Source organism: Sturnus vulgaris, chromosome 17 (assembly GCF_052056855.1).
Source record: "Sturnus vulgaris isolate bStuVul1 chromosome 17, bStuVul1.hap1, whole genome shotgun sequence".
Lineage (NCBI taxonomy): Eukaryota > Metazoa > Chordata > Aves > Passeriformes > Sturnidae > Sturnus > Sturnus vulgaris.
In genome coordinates, this window is record NC_142259.1 from 1,055,819 (window position 1) to 1,075,792 (window position 19,974).

General features: G+C 39.1%; 1 protein-coding gene across 13 annotated transcripts in view; it reads left to right on the top strand.

Annotated features, from left to right (window-relative positions):
- PHF20 (PHD finger protein 20) overlaps positions 1–19,974 on the top strand; it is a 70,960-nt gene that overhangs the window by 32,375 nt on the left and 18,611 nt on the right. For 5 of the 13 annotated variants that reach the window (XM_014886216.2, XM_088174973.1, XM_088174970.1 and 2 more), the window contains 4 exons: positions 3,886–4,164; positions 12,458–12,631; positions 15,844–15,939; positions 17,690–17,851. In XM_014886216.2, coding sequence (XP_014741702.1) covers positions 3,886–4,164; positions 12,458–12,631; positions 15,844–15,939; positions 17,690–17,851 — 711 coding nt within the window. The remainder of the gene's footprint in view (positions 1–3,885; positions 4,165–12,457; positions 12,632–15,843; positions 15,940–17,689; positions 17,852–19,974) is intronic. The other 8 variants (XM_088174980.1, XM_088174978.1, XM_088174981.1 and 5 more) reach the window with 3 other exon arrangements.

Below are 19,974 nucleotides of genomic sequence, written 5' to 3' on the forward strand. Positions count from 1 at the left end.
CAATATATGGTAGGTAAATAAATCCATCCTGCCTAGTTCGCTTAAAGCTCCCTGTGGTGGGGCAGCACAGTCTGGTCACAGTGTTTCAGTCACATGTCAAAGTGCAGGTAAAGCCTTTCCATCCCCTCCAAATGTACACTGAGGGTGAGTGGTGCACTGCAAGGCTCACATGCTTTATTGCCCAGTACAGGCTGCTTTTATTGGTACCCATTTCTTTCCAGCACAGGGGGAAACTGGGGAGTGGAGGGCCATAGGAGATACTGTCTTGAGTGGTTCTTGCAATGCCAAGTAATGTTACAGCTCAAAGCCCCACAAGTTTATAAATATGCAATGATCAGTGATTATTGATACTCTTACGTATTTCTTGCACCAGGCAGCTCCTTCTGTGGATTCTAGATGCACTGGAAATTCTTGGATGCTATGTCTATCTAAATTAGCTTGAGAAGAGCAATTAAGCAAGATGGTTTTTGTTTAACAACTGAGATACTGAAAGGAAGAGGGTTTTTGAAAATAAAGGAAGAAATGTAGTTTAAGAGCTGAAATGAAGACACACGTGGTGAGCTCAGAAAAAACAACACAAGATTAAGTTGAATGAAATAAATAATTATTGAGGACATTGACCCAGTGATGTGAAGTGGTCCAAAGCACAGTGTAAAAACTGTCATCTGAAGCATGTTTGTTACCATGACCTATCATGAAGATGATGCACCAGAGAACATGAGTTTTAGAGTTTCAGTGTGTTTAATTTAACAGCAAGTGAAGAAATAATTTGCTCTCCACTTAATATTTCTTTGGAGACCAGGAACTAGAGAGTGAAGGTCTCCTCATTTCAGCAAGCAGTTGTGTATGGAGGTCTAATTGCTTGAAAATGCAGTAAGGCCAGCTTTAAGTGTGGGAAAATGGGAAGAGTTCTGTGCACTGCTGGCTTCTTGGATTGTTTACCAGGGTGTTGCGGGAGATGCCACAGCAAGGCAGGCCTTCAGTTGAGGTACCATGCTGCTGCCAAATATTCCTGTTCCTGCAGGAATCATGTCAGTGAGAGAATTGGCGATGGGGTAAAAACACCACGTCTGGTGGACTTGGAAGTTTCACGTTGTGCATTTTACAGTGAACTTGCTGCTGAGCATGGTCATAACTTGACCCTTGGATAATTCAGCCCAGTGAGAAATGGGAAGGGCTGCTGACTGGAACACTGAAGGAATGGTTTTCTCTGTAGTTAAACTTAAACGATACAATGATGCCTGACCATGAGATGTCTTGGCTGACTGAAAAGCAGATGAGGAGTTTGAATTTTGATTATAATATGGGAGAAATAGCAAGTGTCAGTTTACCGTTGTCTTTGTCTGTACTTACAGAAAATAACCACCAAGCTCCTTTGTAAAGGCAAGTGCCTGAAAATCTGAAGATAATACACCGAACTTGTTTCTCTAGAAAGCAATTTTAGTGCCACATGTGAACAAAAATTCTGTGTGTAAGGATGGTAGGTGCCCCTTTAGGTGTTGATGTAGGATGTCCTTTTCAGAGCACATAGAGCAAGGGCTCTCCAGAGGCTCCCCTGGGTGGCAGAGTTGGTTGGCAGTTTCCTGCTGTGCCTGGGTGACAGGGAGTTCTGTTGTGCTACTTGTAAAGTAGGAAAACTACTTGTAGTGATGGGAATGATTGAAGCTTTGATTCAAATTTTGTGGAATCATCTGTATTTTTATTACTCTGAACACATTCTTTTTGCACATTGCAGTAAGTTTTTTTGTCTGCTTCCTTTCCCTTTGTTCCCGTGTCTTTGTTATCCCTATTTCTAACTCCAGCTAATGCAGTCTTTTCTAACTTGTAGCTGATCAGTTAGAAGCCATTCCCTGTATCTTCTCCAGAATCTGTCCAGCTCAGTGGAGGGGAAGTTCTCTGAGCTTGGATGCAGGACCTCATCCTGACAGTTGTGTCACGGTGTAATAGTTTCCCTTGCCATCTTTGTAATGTTTTCTGAAGTCTTTGGATGCCATTACTCCCTTCTGCTGCCGTTGTTTTCCAGCTTCATGTTGGTTATTGAATAGCAATAAGCTCTCAGTATCTGTAATCCCAAATGCTGGGTTTTTTTTTCCTTTACAGCCAAGAGAACTTTTCTGTGTTTGCTTTCACAGAACCCACAGGCCATTGCACTGAGCCTTCCTGAAATACTTTTTTATTCTTCCTGAATGCAGCTTTTGATGGTCTGCAGTATATTTTGCTTTTGATATTGGCAAACTTTGTCATTCTGCAAGCGTGAGTCTGGCTTTGCTGCAGTCTTGTTGATGTTCCTGTCAGCGTGTTCTTAACGTGGCTATGCCACAGTGTCTTCCTCCTGGTCATTACCACTGTGAAACACCCAAAACCAGTGTCTTTCTTTGTACTATTTCCTTCTCAGATTTCACTGCATATTCTTTCTTTTAACCAGCTTGGTGTTGCATATGACTTAATTTTTCCCTATGTATCAGGGTGCAATTAGTTGTGTTTTCTCCATGTTAAAGATTGTTTGTACACAGTACTTAAAGGCTGGGTGGACCTCAGATATGGCTGTCTAGGATGCTTCTCTGCACTGTGACAGCCTTTAGTCTGCTGCTCAGTAACACCATTCTGTTACTGCATGCTAAAAACTTGGAAACAGGCTGTATATGTTTTTACTCCAGGATCGTGCTGACACTGCCTTTAACACTTTCTGTTCAAAGCCGTAGTGCACTTATAGAAAATCTTATTCTTGTTCTTAATGTTTCTGAGTACTTTTGTCCCTTGTTTACAGCTACTTCTAATACAATTGCTTAATTTTCATTCATGTGCTGCATCCCTTCAGTTTTAGTCACTGTTGCTAGGTTTGAGTCTTGCAGTTAAACACTTCTTTTTAATCCTGAAAGTTGAAAACTCTTGTAAATATGGAAATAACAGTTCAGTACTGGCAATGCAAATTGGAAAATTATATTTAGAAGCTGGTGTTTTGTTTTGTTTTTTTAATGATACCTCCTTTCCATTGTCTTCTAGCTGGAGACGGATTTTTCAATATTGTGTGTGTATTAGTGATGGATAATTGCCTAGATCTATTTAGATCTGTTTCCTCATTTTTACTTCTCATGTGTTGTACTGAGTACAGCTACCGGTGACAGTAATTTATTTAATTCAAAATGTTTCTTTTGTATATTTCTTAGCAAAAACATGAACTAAAACTTTCTGACATTCATGATAGGTACAGCCCTGGGTTGCACAGCACTGCTCTGTGGAATAGGTGCCTTAAAATATTCGTACATTTGACTCTTTAGGCTTTCCTTGCATTTTTCAGAAACTTAAGTTTAGCTCATAGGGAACATTTTGTAACAGATGCAAGCAATTTTGTTCTTCATTGCTGCTTGAAAATTGAAATAAGTAATTTTAAAATGTCCTAAAGTACTGCTTCTCCTGTCTTTGGAAGTAACCGGGCTTTGGTGGTGGGACTGTGCACCCAGAAATGAGGTAGCAAAATAACTGTAAGCAGAGAAACAGAACTGTTTTCTTGTTGCACCAAAGGTGTGAATAGTTGTGAACAAATAACCTTTAGTGTTTGGACTTAGGGATGTAATCTCTGTGTGATTCAGTCTTTTATCTTCAGGCATGCTATACAGTAATATCAGGTGTTGGGCAAGGACTCAGGGAAGCAAAATGCTGTAACTTATTCATAAAAACAATTTTTATGAGCAGTGTAGGGTAGAGTTCGCCTTTTAAAGTTGCTGATCTTAAAGGCAGATAAGGCATTAACATTTTATTTCCAGTGTTTCATAGCTAATATGTGTGAATGCATGCTTACTGAAATCTTTTTGCTGTTTAAGTTTAGGAAACCATTTGGTAAATATAGCATATGCATGGGGCAATTTATCTGTTTTGTTCTTACAGTAACAAAACCTTGTAGGAGAACAGATTTTCTTGCATCAAAAAAAGCTGCAACTGTTGACCAAGATCACAAGTTTAGATGCAAGTTCTTGGACTGTTCAAAATCCTTCCGCAAAGCCAAGTTATTGCATTATCACATGAAATACTTTCATGGAGTGGAGAAGGCTGCAGAATCACAGCAGAACCCTGTAAAAAGAAATATCCAAACCAGAGCTTCTTTGGCTTCTGAAAAAGCTAATCAAGAAAGGTCAAAAAGAGGACGGACCACAGCTGGTTCACTGTGTAAGTATGGTGCTGATCTCTTTCTTTTTTTAAGCAGCAGCAGGCAGGATAGGCAGAAAATAGCAAGAATCAATTTTCTTTTGGGCTGAAGTAGTCTCTTTTAGGGCTGTGTCATAGCATGTTTCTTTGTGGAGAAGAAGCAGGATATATGTGTACATCATGTTGTAGAAAGGTATGAAGGTGTTCTTTCTTCTAGAATTCAAGATCATGTTCTGGTAAAGATCTCACTATGCAGCTTCTCTTACTTATCTGTAGCAGCTTACTTGTGTATTAAACCTCTGTTCCCTTTTAAAAACCACAGTTCCCTGAATTTCTGACTTGATTTTTTTTCTCCTGGCTTACAGATAGTATTGGTTGGAGACTTCTGTCTTTCTGTATTAGGGAACAGTTTGCATACCTCCAGTTCTCTCCTATTTCTTCCTTGTCTGTAGGTTTTGACTTATCTGTACATTACTGCCTTCAAGCACATACCTGACTGGAAATCCAGTACCAGTTTCTGCAGTATTCACTGTTCTGTGGGGTGAAAAATCCTAGTATTTAACAAGTGCAGTTGTTTCAGCTCTGCTTGAACAAGATCTTCACACAACAGATGGTCAATAGAAAGGAATAAAAACTGGTTAGCAAAAAAAAAAAAAAAAAAAAAAAAGGCAAGTTTTAACTGCTTTGCAGTCTGCAAAATCACATTCACTTCTGTTACACCCTGATTCTCTGAAGCACTCTCTGCCTGGCATGACCTCAGAGTGGCAGTCTAGGTCTAGTGTGAACTTGCAGTGGTTGTTGATAACGTGTCCAGACTTGGCTCTTGTGGACTGATGTCTCTGTGTACTGCAAGTCTGTAAAACTAGTCATGTCTTCTGTCTTTTCACTGAGCCTTTTTTATAAAATCCATCTTTGTCCGTGCTGAATTCTCTGATGCTTTTTGTCTTTGCAGTTGATCTTTCATTAATATCTTAAGAATTCCAAAGTCTTGCAAGTTGTTCACAGAGCTCCAGCTCACTAGAACAGAATATATCCTCCCTTACTTTGCTTTGCAGCTGCTTTTCCTAAAGAGTCCAGAAAATGGCTTTTCATTTGAGATGCTACTGCTTGTTCCTAACAAGATAAGTGTGACTTTACGTACTGTTACTACATGTGAACCCCAAATACTTATGTATCTTAATAATGCAAAGGCATAATCTTGGATTAGGTAGGGAGTTGTCTTTAAATGCATTAGGCTGTAATGATTTGTATGTACTGTACTCTGCATGCAGCTTAATTGAACCCAGGTATTACCTGGGGGAACATACTGAGATAAGCATGGTGTGAAGACTGGCTGCTGCCAGCTGCAGAGTGATCAGAACAGGCTTTGTGCATGTCATGGGCTTTTCAATAACCAGGCTTCTTTCGAACTGTGTCATTACTTTGATTGGAGAAGTTGTTTTGTTATGATTGTCTTGAATTTACTGACTAGTGACTCAAGATCTTGACCCCTCCATTTATCCTTTGCTCCAAGTTCGTGTAGTCAGATGCACCATCATCACTGGCACGTAGTTCCTTGTCAAGCTGGGATGTAACTGTATTTGCTTATTTTAAGCCCCCATCCCTGTAATTCCCCGTTTGTGGATGGATACTTTGCACCTGAATTATTTCCATGACTGGAAGTCGGTGCTCTCTGCAGAGAACCTGGGGTGTGCTCATAGCTGCTGAGTGTTGCATCAAGGGGGAAAGGGGGGCTGTAAAGTTCTTAAGTCACCTTCACAGTTGAGGCCTGCTCTTGTGGAGCTATAGTACATTTTTTCTTGATGAGGAAAAGCGATGTCATTATATGTTAGTTATATGTCTGATACTAAGTGCCATTGTTTTCTAACTCAGTTTGTTCTTAATTTCCCTAATTTTTGTTAGGTGGTGCTACACAGTTGAAAGCAGAGTTCATGAGGTTAGTGAGTTCTTACTGTAGTATTTGAGGTTCTGTTCTTCTGTCTTAATGGCATGTACAGGCAAGACTTCCTGTCTACTGAACACTTTAAGGGCACCTTTTCCAAAGGCTTTTCAAGATGTACTGCTTAGAGTGAAAGCTTTTGAATCGATAATTTAGTCTGGTATTTGGTGGGTATACTTTTCATCTTGACAATCCTTTTGTGAGCAAAAATTCTCTTATTTGAAAAGAATATATTTAAATCATTTTACCTTTTGATACAGATGTCCTTTCACTATATTAGGTAGATTTTAGTGCTTAAGGAATGGTGGCAATTTCTAACAGATAAAACTTTCAGCAATCATGATTATTGTTACTCCATAGACTTTAAGATGCTCTTGCTTTAGAAGTTTTGTCACACTTATCTCATAAGTTTTATTGCAGACTTCTGGGGCTCCTTACTCTTTCTGCCACGCGTAAAATGAATGGTGGGGGTTGTCTGGTGCTGGATTTAAAGTGAAAATACTTATTGCTTATAAAGTTGTAGGAAAATATGCAACATTCAGAACAGTAGGAAAACCTTGTCTTTGCAGTGCTTAAAATTAAAATTTTAACATGTAGAAAAAAAGATGGATATAAGTGGTCTTCTGTGGCCATGCTGTGGGATTTGGGGAAAAAAAATTTAAATATAGTTGTTTGCACTGAAGTGGAGACTCTGAAGTTACAATTCTTGATATGTAAATTGTGCTACTTGACATTGAAATCAAAGTATGAGGGAGCTGGAAAGGTTAATGTGGGACTGATTTGAACTTTTGAACTGTCTCCCCCTTTTTCCAAAGAAAGATCTTGCCTTTGCAGTGGCACACTTGACAGATTGAATTCTGTAGTTGCTCTGAACAGAGAGGAAGCGCTGCCATTGCCTGCAGCTTGTATTTTACATATGCCTTACAGAATATGCCTGAAAAGAATTACTAGGACTTCATAGCTACTGGATGTGTTTAGGCAATACCTTTCTTAAATTTATCAGGAAGTAGTATGAGATGATGATGAAGCACATCTTCCCCTAAGTGCATGTTACAATACTTATCTCCTTGAGTTGCTGTTACTTTGGTCCTCAGGAAAGAATTGTCCTTACATAGAAGAAGGCAGTTGATGTGTCCCCCTGGGCTATAGGAGATGCAGGTATAACTGCTCTCAGCTCTCAGGTTACATTACACCTCAGCAGTGCATTGCAGAGCCACCTGCAGCCTCTGTCAGGAGAACTGAGATCTGCACAAATGTATGTGGATGCATAAGCCTAAAAAGAGGCTTTTTGAGTCTGGGCTGCACATGATTTCAGTGTCGGTCTTAGATGAAAGAGTTGCTTCGATTTTGTGCTAGCTCAAATAGAGATGCTCTATCAGAATTATTACTTGGAAATTAAATGTGATGCAGTATCTGTGAAAATTCACATCCGTTACTTACTGATTACTGTAATAAAAGAATGAAGTAGGACAGCATTGTGTACCCATATGCATTAACCTTAAGACAGGCTTCTTTCTTTGTGGTCCCTTCTCTTTTGCTGCAGAACCCCTTAGTTTACTGTTGAAGTACATCATCCCATACTGTGACTTGTGCCCTGCAGAGACTGTAAACAATTTACTCTGAAGGTACCAGTTTTCTCTTTCAGATGTCTGTCTGTCCATGTTATTTTATATGAAGTGCCGGCAAAAAGGTTATTCTTAATAAAGATTGTTGTTTCCTGACCTATAAAAATTTTTTTCCTGACTCAGGCCACTCCAAGGACATGAGGTATAGAATAGTTTCATTTCTTTCTTTGTACCTGCAAGTCATAATTTTGACATCTCGACTTGGAGTTTTTCAGGATTGGTGACTTTCATCTTTGTAGTAAAATCTGTTCATTTGGAGATTTGCTAGCATGTAATTCATGCCTTTTGTGCTGAACATATTTTCTGAAATCTGAAAGTGAAGACTTGAGTGCTTGCAGAGCTGATGTGCCCCACATCATACCCTGGCGAAGCTCTGTACATGCTGGAGGTCTCTCAGGAGACACAAACCTCGTGAGCAAATGAGAGTTGCACACAGAAGTGTCATCTGAGGTGATTGGTGTGCTCTCAATGCTCCTAATAACTACTTAGTTCTGCTGTCTGCACAACTGTACTGACAGCGAGCTCGTGAGTTGATACCCATTGACTCCTAGGACACTCCTAGCTCTTCTCAGGAGTTTTGGTCATAATAGAAGCTAAACTCAGTTTTGGGACTTCAAAAACACTGTACGGTATTAGGCTTTGATTTGGGGTGTGAATGTAGAACAGTAGCCTCAGTCTGGTAAGTTGCTGCCACTCTTGCCTCTCCTGTGTTCCTTGCCATGAAGAAGGAAATAAAGAAACAGGCCTGCAGTTTGTAGTTAGTTTGGATACTGTAAAATACCTGTCCCTACTGTGGAGTCCTTATAAAGCACTTTAAAGAGGGAAAAAACATCTTGTCAGTAGGTTTAAATTTTTTTACATAACCTTATTTTTAGAAGATTCTGCCTACCTAAGTTAATTGCTGTATGTCCTGTTAGTGTACAAATGACTCCATGCATGAATTCTATACATGAAGCATGTAAACAAAACAGGTATTTTGCCCTTACTTATGTTACTGATAAGAGCTGAATTGTGTGTGGGTGGGGTTGGCAAACTTGTTTTGACATCTTAAAACATCTCAGGCATGTAGTTGTCACTAACATCTGTTCACTGGCAAACCTCTGGCCTGTTGTGTAGTGGTTGTCATGCTAATCCTTTGGGAAATTTTCGTGTTTCCTCTTGATTCTGACTGACCCGATGCCTCTGCTAGGCAGTGGGATGTGCATAGTGATCTACAAATGTGGGTTTTTTCCTTGCAGCAGAGGAAGAGCTACATAAACAACCTCCGTGTTTGTAGAATTGTCAGTTGTATTTGGCTTGTCCTGACAATACTGCATTTGGTTTCTGGAGGGTGGCTGTAAGTCAAGATGAAACATGATCTTTCAGTTCTTGAAAATACCACTGGACATTCTCAGCAAGTGATCTCGTAGCTGTGGATGGTAACTTTGTCTGATTCACATACTTGGGATTGCAGTCTCTGATTCCTGCAAATGCTGAGTTACCTTCTTAACTGGGGTCCTACATCAGGGCTCCAGGGTACAGAAAGCTACTGCCTTGTCTGTCACTGAACTTTGATGTGCTTAGTAGTAAGTTCTCTGAAGCTCTATCCATGTGGTTTCTGCATTGTTGAGGGAATTTTATATCTCAGGTCTGTATATGTTAGTTTCTAGGATCCTTTACAGCTTCTGGGTCAGCTCTTCATATGACAGTAGATACTTCTTCCAGGGTTAGGAGAGAGAGAGAGACCTGAAGGAACTCCATAGAGGAAGGCTGGAGGCAGTTAATCAGCAGTCCTGTTAATCTCCAGTATCTTGTGAACATATCTCCTGTTCCTGTTATTCAGTATCATCTGAGCTGGAAATTAATTTGCTCTGATGTTTAGTCACAACACTTCTGTTCAAGAACAATGGAAGTGTCATTGCTCAGGGTGTTAGGAGGCTTTTCGTGTCTTTTGTGGTTTCCCTGAGGTGGGACACAGGTTTGTGTCTTCATGGGGCCTGCACAAGCAGCTTTAGGAAATGCATAGGGATCTCTTGTGTATTCCTCATAGGAATGACTATGGGTGTGGACCTGCTGCAGCCTCACAACCCAGTCATCCTGTGACTGCATGGAGGCAGAGGAGTAGGAAACCTTCTGGAGAGCGAGCTAAGGTTGGCCTGGGGAGAGCAGAGGATGGAAGCAGGTGGCACACTCTGCAGGTGGTACCCAAATGTGAGAAATGTGCAAGTTTTAAAGCCACGTGCCTAAATATAAGGTCTTAGTTGTGGTTGTTAGGAATAATTGTTCTTTAGGGAATGATTTTATAAACTGATCTGTATTGCGTTATATTTCCAAATGAAGAGGAAAAAGGACACTTTACTGTGGAAGGCTTATAAGTTTGCATCTCCATGGCATCAGTTTTAATATTTGCTGTTCCAAAAGTTGAGGATAAATTTCCAGGTTTTTAATCTCATCTTCTCAAATTTAATCACAACTTCTAAAATATATTTCAGAGTGCTCAGAGATCTTAGAGACCCTCTAAACTTTCCTGTTAGTGGAACAGATGTTTCAAAACCTAGCGTGTTTTTATCAGTTACTGGAAGAAAAAATGCATCCAGTGTATGATAAGAGTACCTTGACCCTTTCCCCAGGGCAGTGTTATGGTTAGCTGAGAAATCTTACAGAATTATGTTAACCTGTGTGTCATAAAAGACGGGATGTATTCTTGGCAAAAATCTCCTTGAAATTAAGTCTCACAAAGCTACAAAAACCCAGTGGACACAAAATACGATTGTGTGCACCCCTGTCAGCCCACAGGAAGGAAGCTAAGAGGCCTTATGCTATTGCAGACTGGTGGGATCAGGGTGGCTTTGGTGTTCTGAAATGTTAATTCATGAGATTGAGTTGAGCTGTTGGGAGAAGGGAAAGTTAGGAGGCCTAACTTTGAAGTTATGAACTTACGAAGGCTGTCAGGTTTGTATGGATTTTTGTATTGTAGTTTTGAGTTTCACTGACATGGTGGTGTGTAAATATTTTTGAAACTTATTGCAGAGTGGTAGACAGTCAGGAAAGCTGCAGAAAAGATTGTTTATGTGACATTTCACCCTGTACTGAAATACACCATTTGCATTTCATAAAGTTTGTTAGGGTACTGGTGTTCCCAAAAAGATAATGTAGTACCTGAATCTTATTTCTAGCTACTGTCTACCATGGGAAAATGTTTTCTTCTGTTTTTGTCATCTGAACCAATGATATCTTGATCCCTAGTCATGCAAGTCCTCAGAGGACTCAAAGTAGACCTGACTTAAACAAGTAAATAAAGACAGCACCAAAAAACCCAAACAAACAAAAAAAATTGACACAAAACCTCTTCCTACTTATTTCTTCAAGAGAACTCATACTGCAAATGAAAGGTCATACATACACTGTGGTGTAAGGAGAATCTTCTGGTTTAGTAGTTCTTTGTGGACAAAACCTTCTACTTTCTTGAGGGAAATACACACCTAGTGAAAGGCAGCAGTGAGTTGCCTGTCTGGACAAAAGGCATCTTTTAGAGAGTTTTGTGTGGTAATTGGGTTGTAGTTTAATTTCTGTCTTTTGAGGCTGCTGTAGAGCACTAGGATAGGTGACTAGAAGATAAGTTGTGGAAATAGTTGCAAGTGACTTTTCTTTTTTGTTCGGATTTTTTTTTTTTCCTTTAAAGTTCTAACTTCCTAGAGAGAGAACCAGGGAAAATGTCATCAGATTTCTGAGAAGAGATCTCTGAAGAGATCCACGTGATTCTGAAAGCTCTACAATGACAAGTCTTAATGTGCCTTATTTCTTCAACTTGAAATGTTGATCAGGGTGGGGTGCTTGATCCAGTGTCTTCTCCTGAGCGTGCTCTCTGGGACTCTTTCCCTTCCCTTTTCAGTCGCTCTCAGATTCTGCTCACAATTGTTTTATTAAAGGTGTCTTAAGTGTGGCATGTTAATCTACAGACTAGAAAGAAGTTGCCTTTCTTGTACTCTGGACTTTTGTGTATGATGATAGAACTGGACATTTTTGATAAATGTCAGCAAACCTTGGCTACTGGGTCTCATTGACCAAGATACTTGATGTAATGCTCTAAAATGGCACTGTACTGGTCTTGGTTCGTCTACTGTCCTACCTGACATGCAGCTTTAGCTTTTATCACCTTCACTGCTCTTCTTCTGTCTTTCTTTCTGGGAGTCTTTCAGTAGGAGCTGTTACTTGCAGTTAGGATGAAACTGTTGGACTTAAATAAAAAATGGAATCTCAGGTGAAGCCATATCTGCATCTTACGATTTTTATGAATTTTAGGTAGTGACCCTAAATTCTTGCATCTCACTCTTGATTGAAACACTGTTGTTGCAGTGGTATGTATTTAAAAACTGTTCTGTGTGTGTTACAAAGCACACTTTTGAGAACTGGCTGTGGTTCCTCTAATTAAACAAACTGGGCACTTTCTCTCTTGGAGAAACTAATTAAAATTACCCAACCCATATCTTTGCCAAACCGAACTGTTTCTCTTGTCATCTTTTCTTGAAATCACAGGTTTTTCTGGAAGAACAGAGCTTTGGGGAATGCATGGACATTCCCTGTTTCTTTTTGAAAGAAAAGCCCCTCAACAAATCCAACAAAAGCTTTGGAGGTTTTAGCCTTTTAGTCAGGACTAGGACTGAGTTGAGCAATGTCTGATCAGAAAAATTCCACTTGGACTGCCAGAGCTGCTGCTGCTGAAATAGACTGACTTTGCAAAGCTTGGACTTGGTCTTTGTTCTCTTTGTAGATGCTCCTCCACACATAGCCCTCAGGAGTACCCCATATAGAGATGAAAAAGTAGAAAGGAGAAGAACTTCAACTCCTGTAAGTGTGTTAAATAGTCACCGACATTCTATTAGAGACCAAGCCAGGAACCACATAGCAAGAGCGCTGCGGAGGCCTCGGGAAAGAGTTCAACATGGTACGGCTTTTGGTTAAACATGGAAAGTTAAATATGCAAAAGTCTTGGGGAAGTTTCAAACATTGTAAGGAACTGACAATGTTCTGTATACCTTCATTTAGCCAGAATAATTTTGTGTAAATATACGGCATAAAATGTAAGCAGTGTTTTTTCACTATCATTTTGTAAGTTTTCATGCTATCTGCATTGGGGTTTATTCTTCCCAGTCAGTTGGTAATAGTTATAAGATGTAAAAAGTACTAAAATATTAAAGGTCGTTGAAAGGTTGTTGGTCTTAATTCTGTTAAACTCCTGGCTGTCCAAATCATTAAATATTTTAAGTAACGTTGTACTTACTGAGATACCTAAAGTTAAAAGAAGGGGATTGGGCTGGCACAATGGCCCAGGGTGGTTTATTTTGTAGGTTTGTTGTTTTTTTTCAATAACATTTGACCACTTTAGGTAGTCAGCAATTACTAGTAGACATCTCTGAAGAACTTCACAACTTTGACTGTTCAGTGATATCGTGTAAACTTTGTTTGTACTGAAATCTACTGTAGTATAGGTGGGTAATAGCCAAACAGGACGAGGGGATGTATGTATACGCACACACATGCTCATAGAAACAATACATATATGTTAATATTTTGTATGTATATAATTTCCAGCATACATCTAGATTACTACATCACCACTTGCCTTCAGATGTTGGTAAGAATTTGAGTCACAGTGATGAGAAAAACACAAATAAAATCTGAGGTTAGAGTATTGTATCTATGATAGATGGTCTGTATCCTGGAGATCACCTCCTTAGCTGCCTGTGTCTATGTTCTGTTGATCATAGCACACAGACAGTACTTAGCATCTTGTTTTTTCTTGGGCATCCCTCATTGACCTTCCTTGTGGGAAGGTCTGAATGAGATTCATCAGTATCTCCTCACTGTTCCTCACTCAGTGGGACATGTCCTATGTGCCAGTGTGGCATTTAGAGATTATAATCAACTTTCATAGTGGTGATGTGATGGTGAGCACTCATCCCAGTTCTTACAAGTCTCTGCCATTCAAGGAAGTTGAAATCCTTCATATTTTCAAAAACAGCCCCAAACCATTTAAAAATATAGTTGTTCTGTGCATAATTTTTAGGATTGTTTTTCAGTTTATCTTCCTCTTTGATCATGTGAATCTATGAGGATGCTCCTAACCTAGACAAGTTTCTATCTGGTCTTATTTCAGTGAAAATTCATTATAGTTCAGAACACTTAAAAGAAACAGCTTTAGACAAGATTGTTCAGTACCTTTTTTTTTTGAAGACTCTGGTATAGTACTTGAATACTTGTTCTTTTGAGCTTTTTTTTCAGGGAAACGTGCATTAACTGTGTGTTGTGCATTTCAGAAGATAGCTGTACACAGAAATTTGTAAATACTTGGATTTTTTTTCCCATTTTTAAGACACATGGGGAAGCTTAAGGGGACAAAGTGTCTAAAGTAACCATTTCTTTCATATTTAGCTTGATAGGTTGATAGTGGTTGAGGAAGCTTTCCTTGTGCCCTTGGATTTCTTCAAACAAATCCAGCAATCTGATCATGTGAATTTCAATTTTCAAATGAATAGAAGCAAAATTTTCCTACTGCTGTTGAGCTTAGTTAGTCTCTTTGCCCTTCTGGAAGAGTAAAATGGTAAAAATTCTTTGCATCCCTGTGAGCAGAGAGAAGGGAATCCTACCAAGAGGATCCTGACCATTGGAAGAAGGGGAAATGAGGACAGAGGGAAGTTAAGAAGGAAGTTGGAAGCACTGTGTTTGACACTTAAATATGAACCTTTTTTTTCTCCTGTTTATTGGAGGGTTATTTTAACCCCTCTCACCACCCATGGAGAGGTAGAAGAAGGTGACTTTTGTGCTGCCACTCCTCCTGCCTTTGAAGGCCAGGTGACTGATATGGCCGTGTGGGTGAGCACACTGAAGTGCATTTGCTAACCTCATGCTAAGAGGAGCACAGAAGTGGCAAAGTAGCAGTAAATCTTTGACTGAGAGGGCTGGGGAGGTGCAGAGCTGGAGTCTCCTGAGGACAAACTCTTGAGCATGTCTCCTGCATGCTTACCAGAGCTGATTAAATGTGACTGCAGTGTGCACTTTCTCAGGGAACTGTTTGTGCCATAAATATGCAGTCAATGAATTGAAGAATTTACTGTTGGCATGTATGAAAGAGGTTGACATAATACGCTGGTATTGCTGGTTTGATTCATAAATGATTACAGACAACCTAGGGTTCTCAAATGGTTTGTGCAAGTGAAGATTTGTTACAGTATAAGAGTTCCTCCAAGTGCTTATTCAGATCTCCATCATCCAGCATTGAAATAGGTTTCTGAATGGGATGGTGAGTGGCTCAATCAGCCAAGCCCTCTGAGAGCAGAGCCCTTTTGAGATACAAGGGATCCTTCCATAATAGGTGTTGATTACATCTCTGAGTCAGGATAATGAATTCTAGGAACTGCCTAAGTATCTAAAACTTCTGCTGTGACCTCAGCCTGAAAGACAGGATGTAACCAATTCCTGGGGTCTGGAAAGCAGGGATTTGTGTTCATGACCTTGCAGCAGGGTTATACTGAGTGCTGCATGCTCTGGAATCATGCTTTGAGGATATGCTTGATTGACAGCTGCTAGTCATTCAAAAATTACGGTATGTTTTTAGTCCTATAAAAACAGAATGGAGAACAGATGTTGAGAGAATAGTAGTTAAAGGCAGCTGAACCAGTTACTCCATTTTCAATATCAATTAAATACTTGATTAGGGAACTGAAGTTTAGGGTGTTGGGGTTTTGTTCTTACACAATGCTAGTGAAATGTCCAGTCATAATAGTTTAGAAAGTGGATATAACAAATCCTTCAGTCTTTTTTATGATCTCTGAAGCATGTAAATAATAAATGGGCACCGCTGTACATTTGATTTCTCCCACATGATACTCATATTTTGTTACGGGACAGTCAGATTTGGACTTAAAATAGATCATTCCAACTGGGAGCTGGGGAATTCTTACAAATACGTTTTCTTCTTGTTTTTGATGGTTTGGGGTTTTTTAGGTTTTTGTTTTTTCTTTTTTGTGTTTGTTTGTTTGTTCTTCAGTGAACCGGCCTTGATTGTCCAAAGAAACTGTGAGGCTTTTAAGAAAATTATGAAGTAGAATAAATGTATATATATATTTTAAACTAATTTGGAATTTTGTCTAATTTTAGCTGTTAAAGGTCATGAGAAGAAAGAAAAAAAATCCAAAGACTATGGAAGATCCAAGTCAAAGAAAAAGAAAAAAAAGAAAAAGCGGTCTAAGCCTGGTAAAGTTCATTTTCCTTCTGTAGATGAAACTGCCTTCATTATTTTGTTACCTCAGAAAATTCAGTTCAGATCACTTAAGAGCAGGCATTGCAGTTTAGACTTCTTTCTTCACTTAGCTTTTATTTTATGAAGTGATCGATTTTAAATTGTGATGGCAAGATAATCTATTTCCTGGTTAAGCTCCATCATTAATGCTGGTTGGTGGCTTGTTAGTAGTGCTTGTAATGGTGCAGAATAGATGTCACTCCTAAAGGAATGTCAGTCTATAAGTCAGCCTCTTCCTTAAAAAGTGTGTTTCTGTGCAAGCTTTGTCCAGTTAAGAGGGTGCAGATGCCCTGTGTGCAGGCTATTCTCAGTTATGTTGGTTCTGAGGCAGCTTAATGAATGCTGGAGTTTGGAAACATTGAATCTTCTTTTTCTGCTGGTAGCCTTGTTATTTCTTACACCTTCACTTGAGGGCGATGGAGCTGTAACAGTGAGCGTAATTAAACTGTCAGAGACTTAATTTCCTTTTTTTTTTGGGAGAGAGATAAAGTCTGTACTCAAGCTGTGTTCCTCTCTCGTGTCTCATAACATGCTGTTGCGCTACATTAAAACAGCTGTAGTAGCAACGTGTCTCCTGTTGGTTTCATCTCTGGAGGCCTGGGAATGCTTTCCTTAGGCCACTTCAAGCTTTGAACTTGAAGTTGAGGCCCAGGTGTTAGAGGTAATGGGTTCTTCACTGCTGAAAGTGCAACTGATTCTGGAAAATTTCTATACTGAAACGTTTAAGGATCAAGTGTGACAACTTTCTCTGCTATTGATGTGGATGCAGCATACTTCAATCTACTAGGCATAATTTATGAAACTAGATCTCCCTAAAGAGCAGTTTCTGACGTAGAAAATGCCTTTTCTGATTGTTTCCATGAATAGGGCAAGCCATCAAGAGGGTGGATGGGAAGAACCATAGGCCAAGTGGCTTAGAATTGTACTGAAACAAATAATTTTAATGAGTTTCTGATTGTATGGCGCTCACAAGTATAATGATAAAGTGCAAAATATAATTTGTACATTTATGCACCAGTACTTCCCAGCTGCTTGTCAGTCTGTCCTTGAGTTTTAAGATGTTGAATGCCTTTTTTTGGTGTTGACCTTATGGTAATTCAGTCTAGGAGCTGTTAAGATTTTTTTCCAGATAAGTGGAGAGTGCTGCTTGTAACTTCAGACAGCCTTGATTTATATCCTGTGTAGACCTCACAGAGGAACCAGTCAAGGTGTTTTCTTCACACACTCCTAATCTGGGCTTGTCCACCTGTGCATTCTGTTCCATACACAGACTAGGAAAACAAGTGCTTTCTGTCCACTTTGAAGTCTGTGGGATTCAGGAATGTGTGTAGCACAGTGGGATGTGAGGGGGACATGTCCAGCTAGTGGTGCTTGTGTGGAAGTTCCTGTAAAGCAAAAGTGTTTGTACATCTCACCCTGAACAGTAGTTGGCCTAGAAAGGCTGGTCACTTAGACCTTTCTCACTTCTCTCAGCAGTAAACAGTGACTGAACAGCATTAAATTGTCTGGTTTAGACAATACTTGCCTTGCCTCTGGAAAGCTTGCACATTTTGCAGCAGCATCATGCAGTCCCACAGCTCCAGCATACTGGGAACTGGCTCAGTGAATTATAAATTCCTGCTATGGGCATGCATGATGCCGTTTCTTCCACGAAGTTCCTTTAACCATAGATTTTTAATGACAACATTTACTACAATTTTACAGGATATTCAGGCATTAGGGCGAACACAGATATCTCACAAGAGCTTTCATCAGAAAAAACAGTTGTCACAAAATGTAATTCTTCAAATAAATCATCTGCTCACCCAAGTACACTGCTGCACTGCACTGATTCTGGACAGCACAAGGGAAAATCAAAAGCAAATGGTGAGATGTCTCTCCTTTATGGCTTTCTTCTTCTGTCTTTCATTACCAGTATGTGAGCAGCACTAACATACTTGAAAACTGGTTCTTACTGTGTAAATTTGGCTATTCTTACTCATGACTGTGTATTTCCTTCCCCCTGCTTGACAAGACTGGACCCAGTTCGTTTGCCAGAGCTTGATATTACTGCTTTTTACTTTGACTTTACCTTCATATGCATTTCAAGACTATTGCCCTTATTTCAGAAATCTACCTCATTTTGCGGGGTTTTTTCAGTGCCTTATTAACTCCTTAAATAACTGTATTCCAGCTTAATAATTAAACTTTTTGTATTTCCAGAGGTTTCTTCAAAGTAAGAACTCATTCAAGTTTAAAATGAGTGCTTTTTGCAAGCTTGCTGTGTTCGAGAGACCACTGGATGTGGTGATGTGTAGTTGTTTAGATACAGAATGATACATGATTATAATGACTTTCTGAGCTTCATAATGAGAAGCTCTTGAGTAACTGCTTCTTGGTGTCTTCATAGCACCTCATACACAGAACCCAAAAAAATCTGGCTGCTGTGTACCAGCTTTCATAATTCTTAATATCTTGAGCCATGTTATTATTTACTGTTACAAGCTGGTACAATAAAAAAGATAAACATTTGGTTTTTCTCTTGTTCTTAAAACTCACAGATTTGAAGGAAATAGAAAATGTATGACAGCTTGATTATATACAAGAACCTTAAATTTGTTTTTGTACAGATACACTGTTGAGAACTATTTGATTTTTTTTTTTTGCATAACTTTGTTTGTTATTAGACAAAAGTAAAATTTCACTTCAGTTAAATTCCCCTTTATAGGCCAAACAGGAAACATAAAAGAGTACTGAAGTGCAGATGGCAGTAATGTCTTGAAACATGTTGTGCAAGTCTGAGCAGTTATGTTTCTGGAGTATATCAGCCATAGGACATACAGTTTAGTAACCTAGCTATCAATTGCTCAGACTTCATTTGATCAGTTCGTAGATATTGAAAGTGGTGGAAAATACAAGAAATTATTTTATTTAATACATTTCAGAATTGTTTTGTTGCTTTTTGCATCTGCAGAACTTGTGCCTAGATAAACAAGATCTGGTGTAAATAAAAGTGAAACTATGATATAATACGAAAGTGTAGTGTGCCTAACCTGCCACTTCCACAGTATTTTAGGAAACAGTATCCTAGTTTAGAGATGGAATAGAACTTTTAAATATGAAAATAAACTATTGTGTTGGGTTCTTATCCCAATTAATTTGACGACAGATGTTTCTCCAATAGATATAGTTTATGCCACAGACTGGTAGTTCTGTTTTTGCATTCTGTGATTCCATGAGCTAAGTAATGAAAGTAGTTATACCCACTGTAGTGAGACCCTATCATCTTAATTAAGACTGAAATTTTTACTTTCCATTCCCCTCTAACTCATTAAATAATTTTCAAATAATTAAAATACGTCATCTTCCTGTGACCTTCCCATTCTATCCCCAAGAAAGATGCAGATGTTGCTTTAATATTACTGAGGTAAGAGTCTCAATTTAGCAGGCTGTTCAGTTAAAATTTTCTTGGCAGTTTTAGTCAATCTAGGATGCACTAATGCTTTAGCTAAGCAGTGTGGGTGTGTTCTGGAAGAATACCTTGTGCAGTGCACTGCCTTTGAGTTTATAAATTCATCCTAAACAGAAGACTAAATGAAAATAATAATTTCTGAAGCAGGATTAAATTGTATTGGACTCAGTATTTCTGTCATGGAAACATCACTTTGTGAGATCACATAGTTCTTAAAACAGAACCCTCTTGCCTCTTTGAGAGCTGTATACTAGAAGTGCAAAGTCACAATTCTGTACAAATTGCAGCAACTAGCATGAATCCTATTTGAATGTGCAAGCCTGGTTTTGTTTCTGGTTTTGTTTCTAGTTTTGTCTGAAGAGACTTGGTGCTTTGGTTTGAGGCACTGTGTGTTGACAGTACGGTTGTAATGACAGAAGCTGTTAAGTTGGAATATTTTGAAGGAGCCATTATTGAGACTATAAAACCAGTATGTAGTAACCTTCAATAAACTGTTAAAATTGTAATATTCCTTATATTAGACAGTGAACTCATGCTT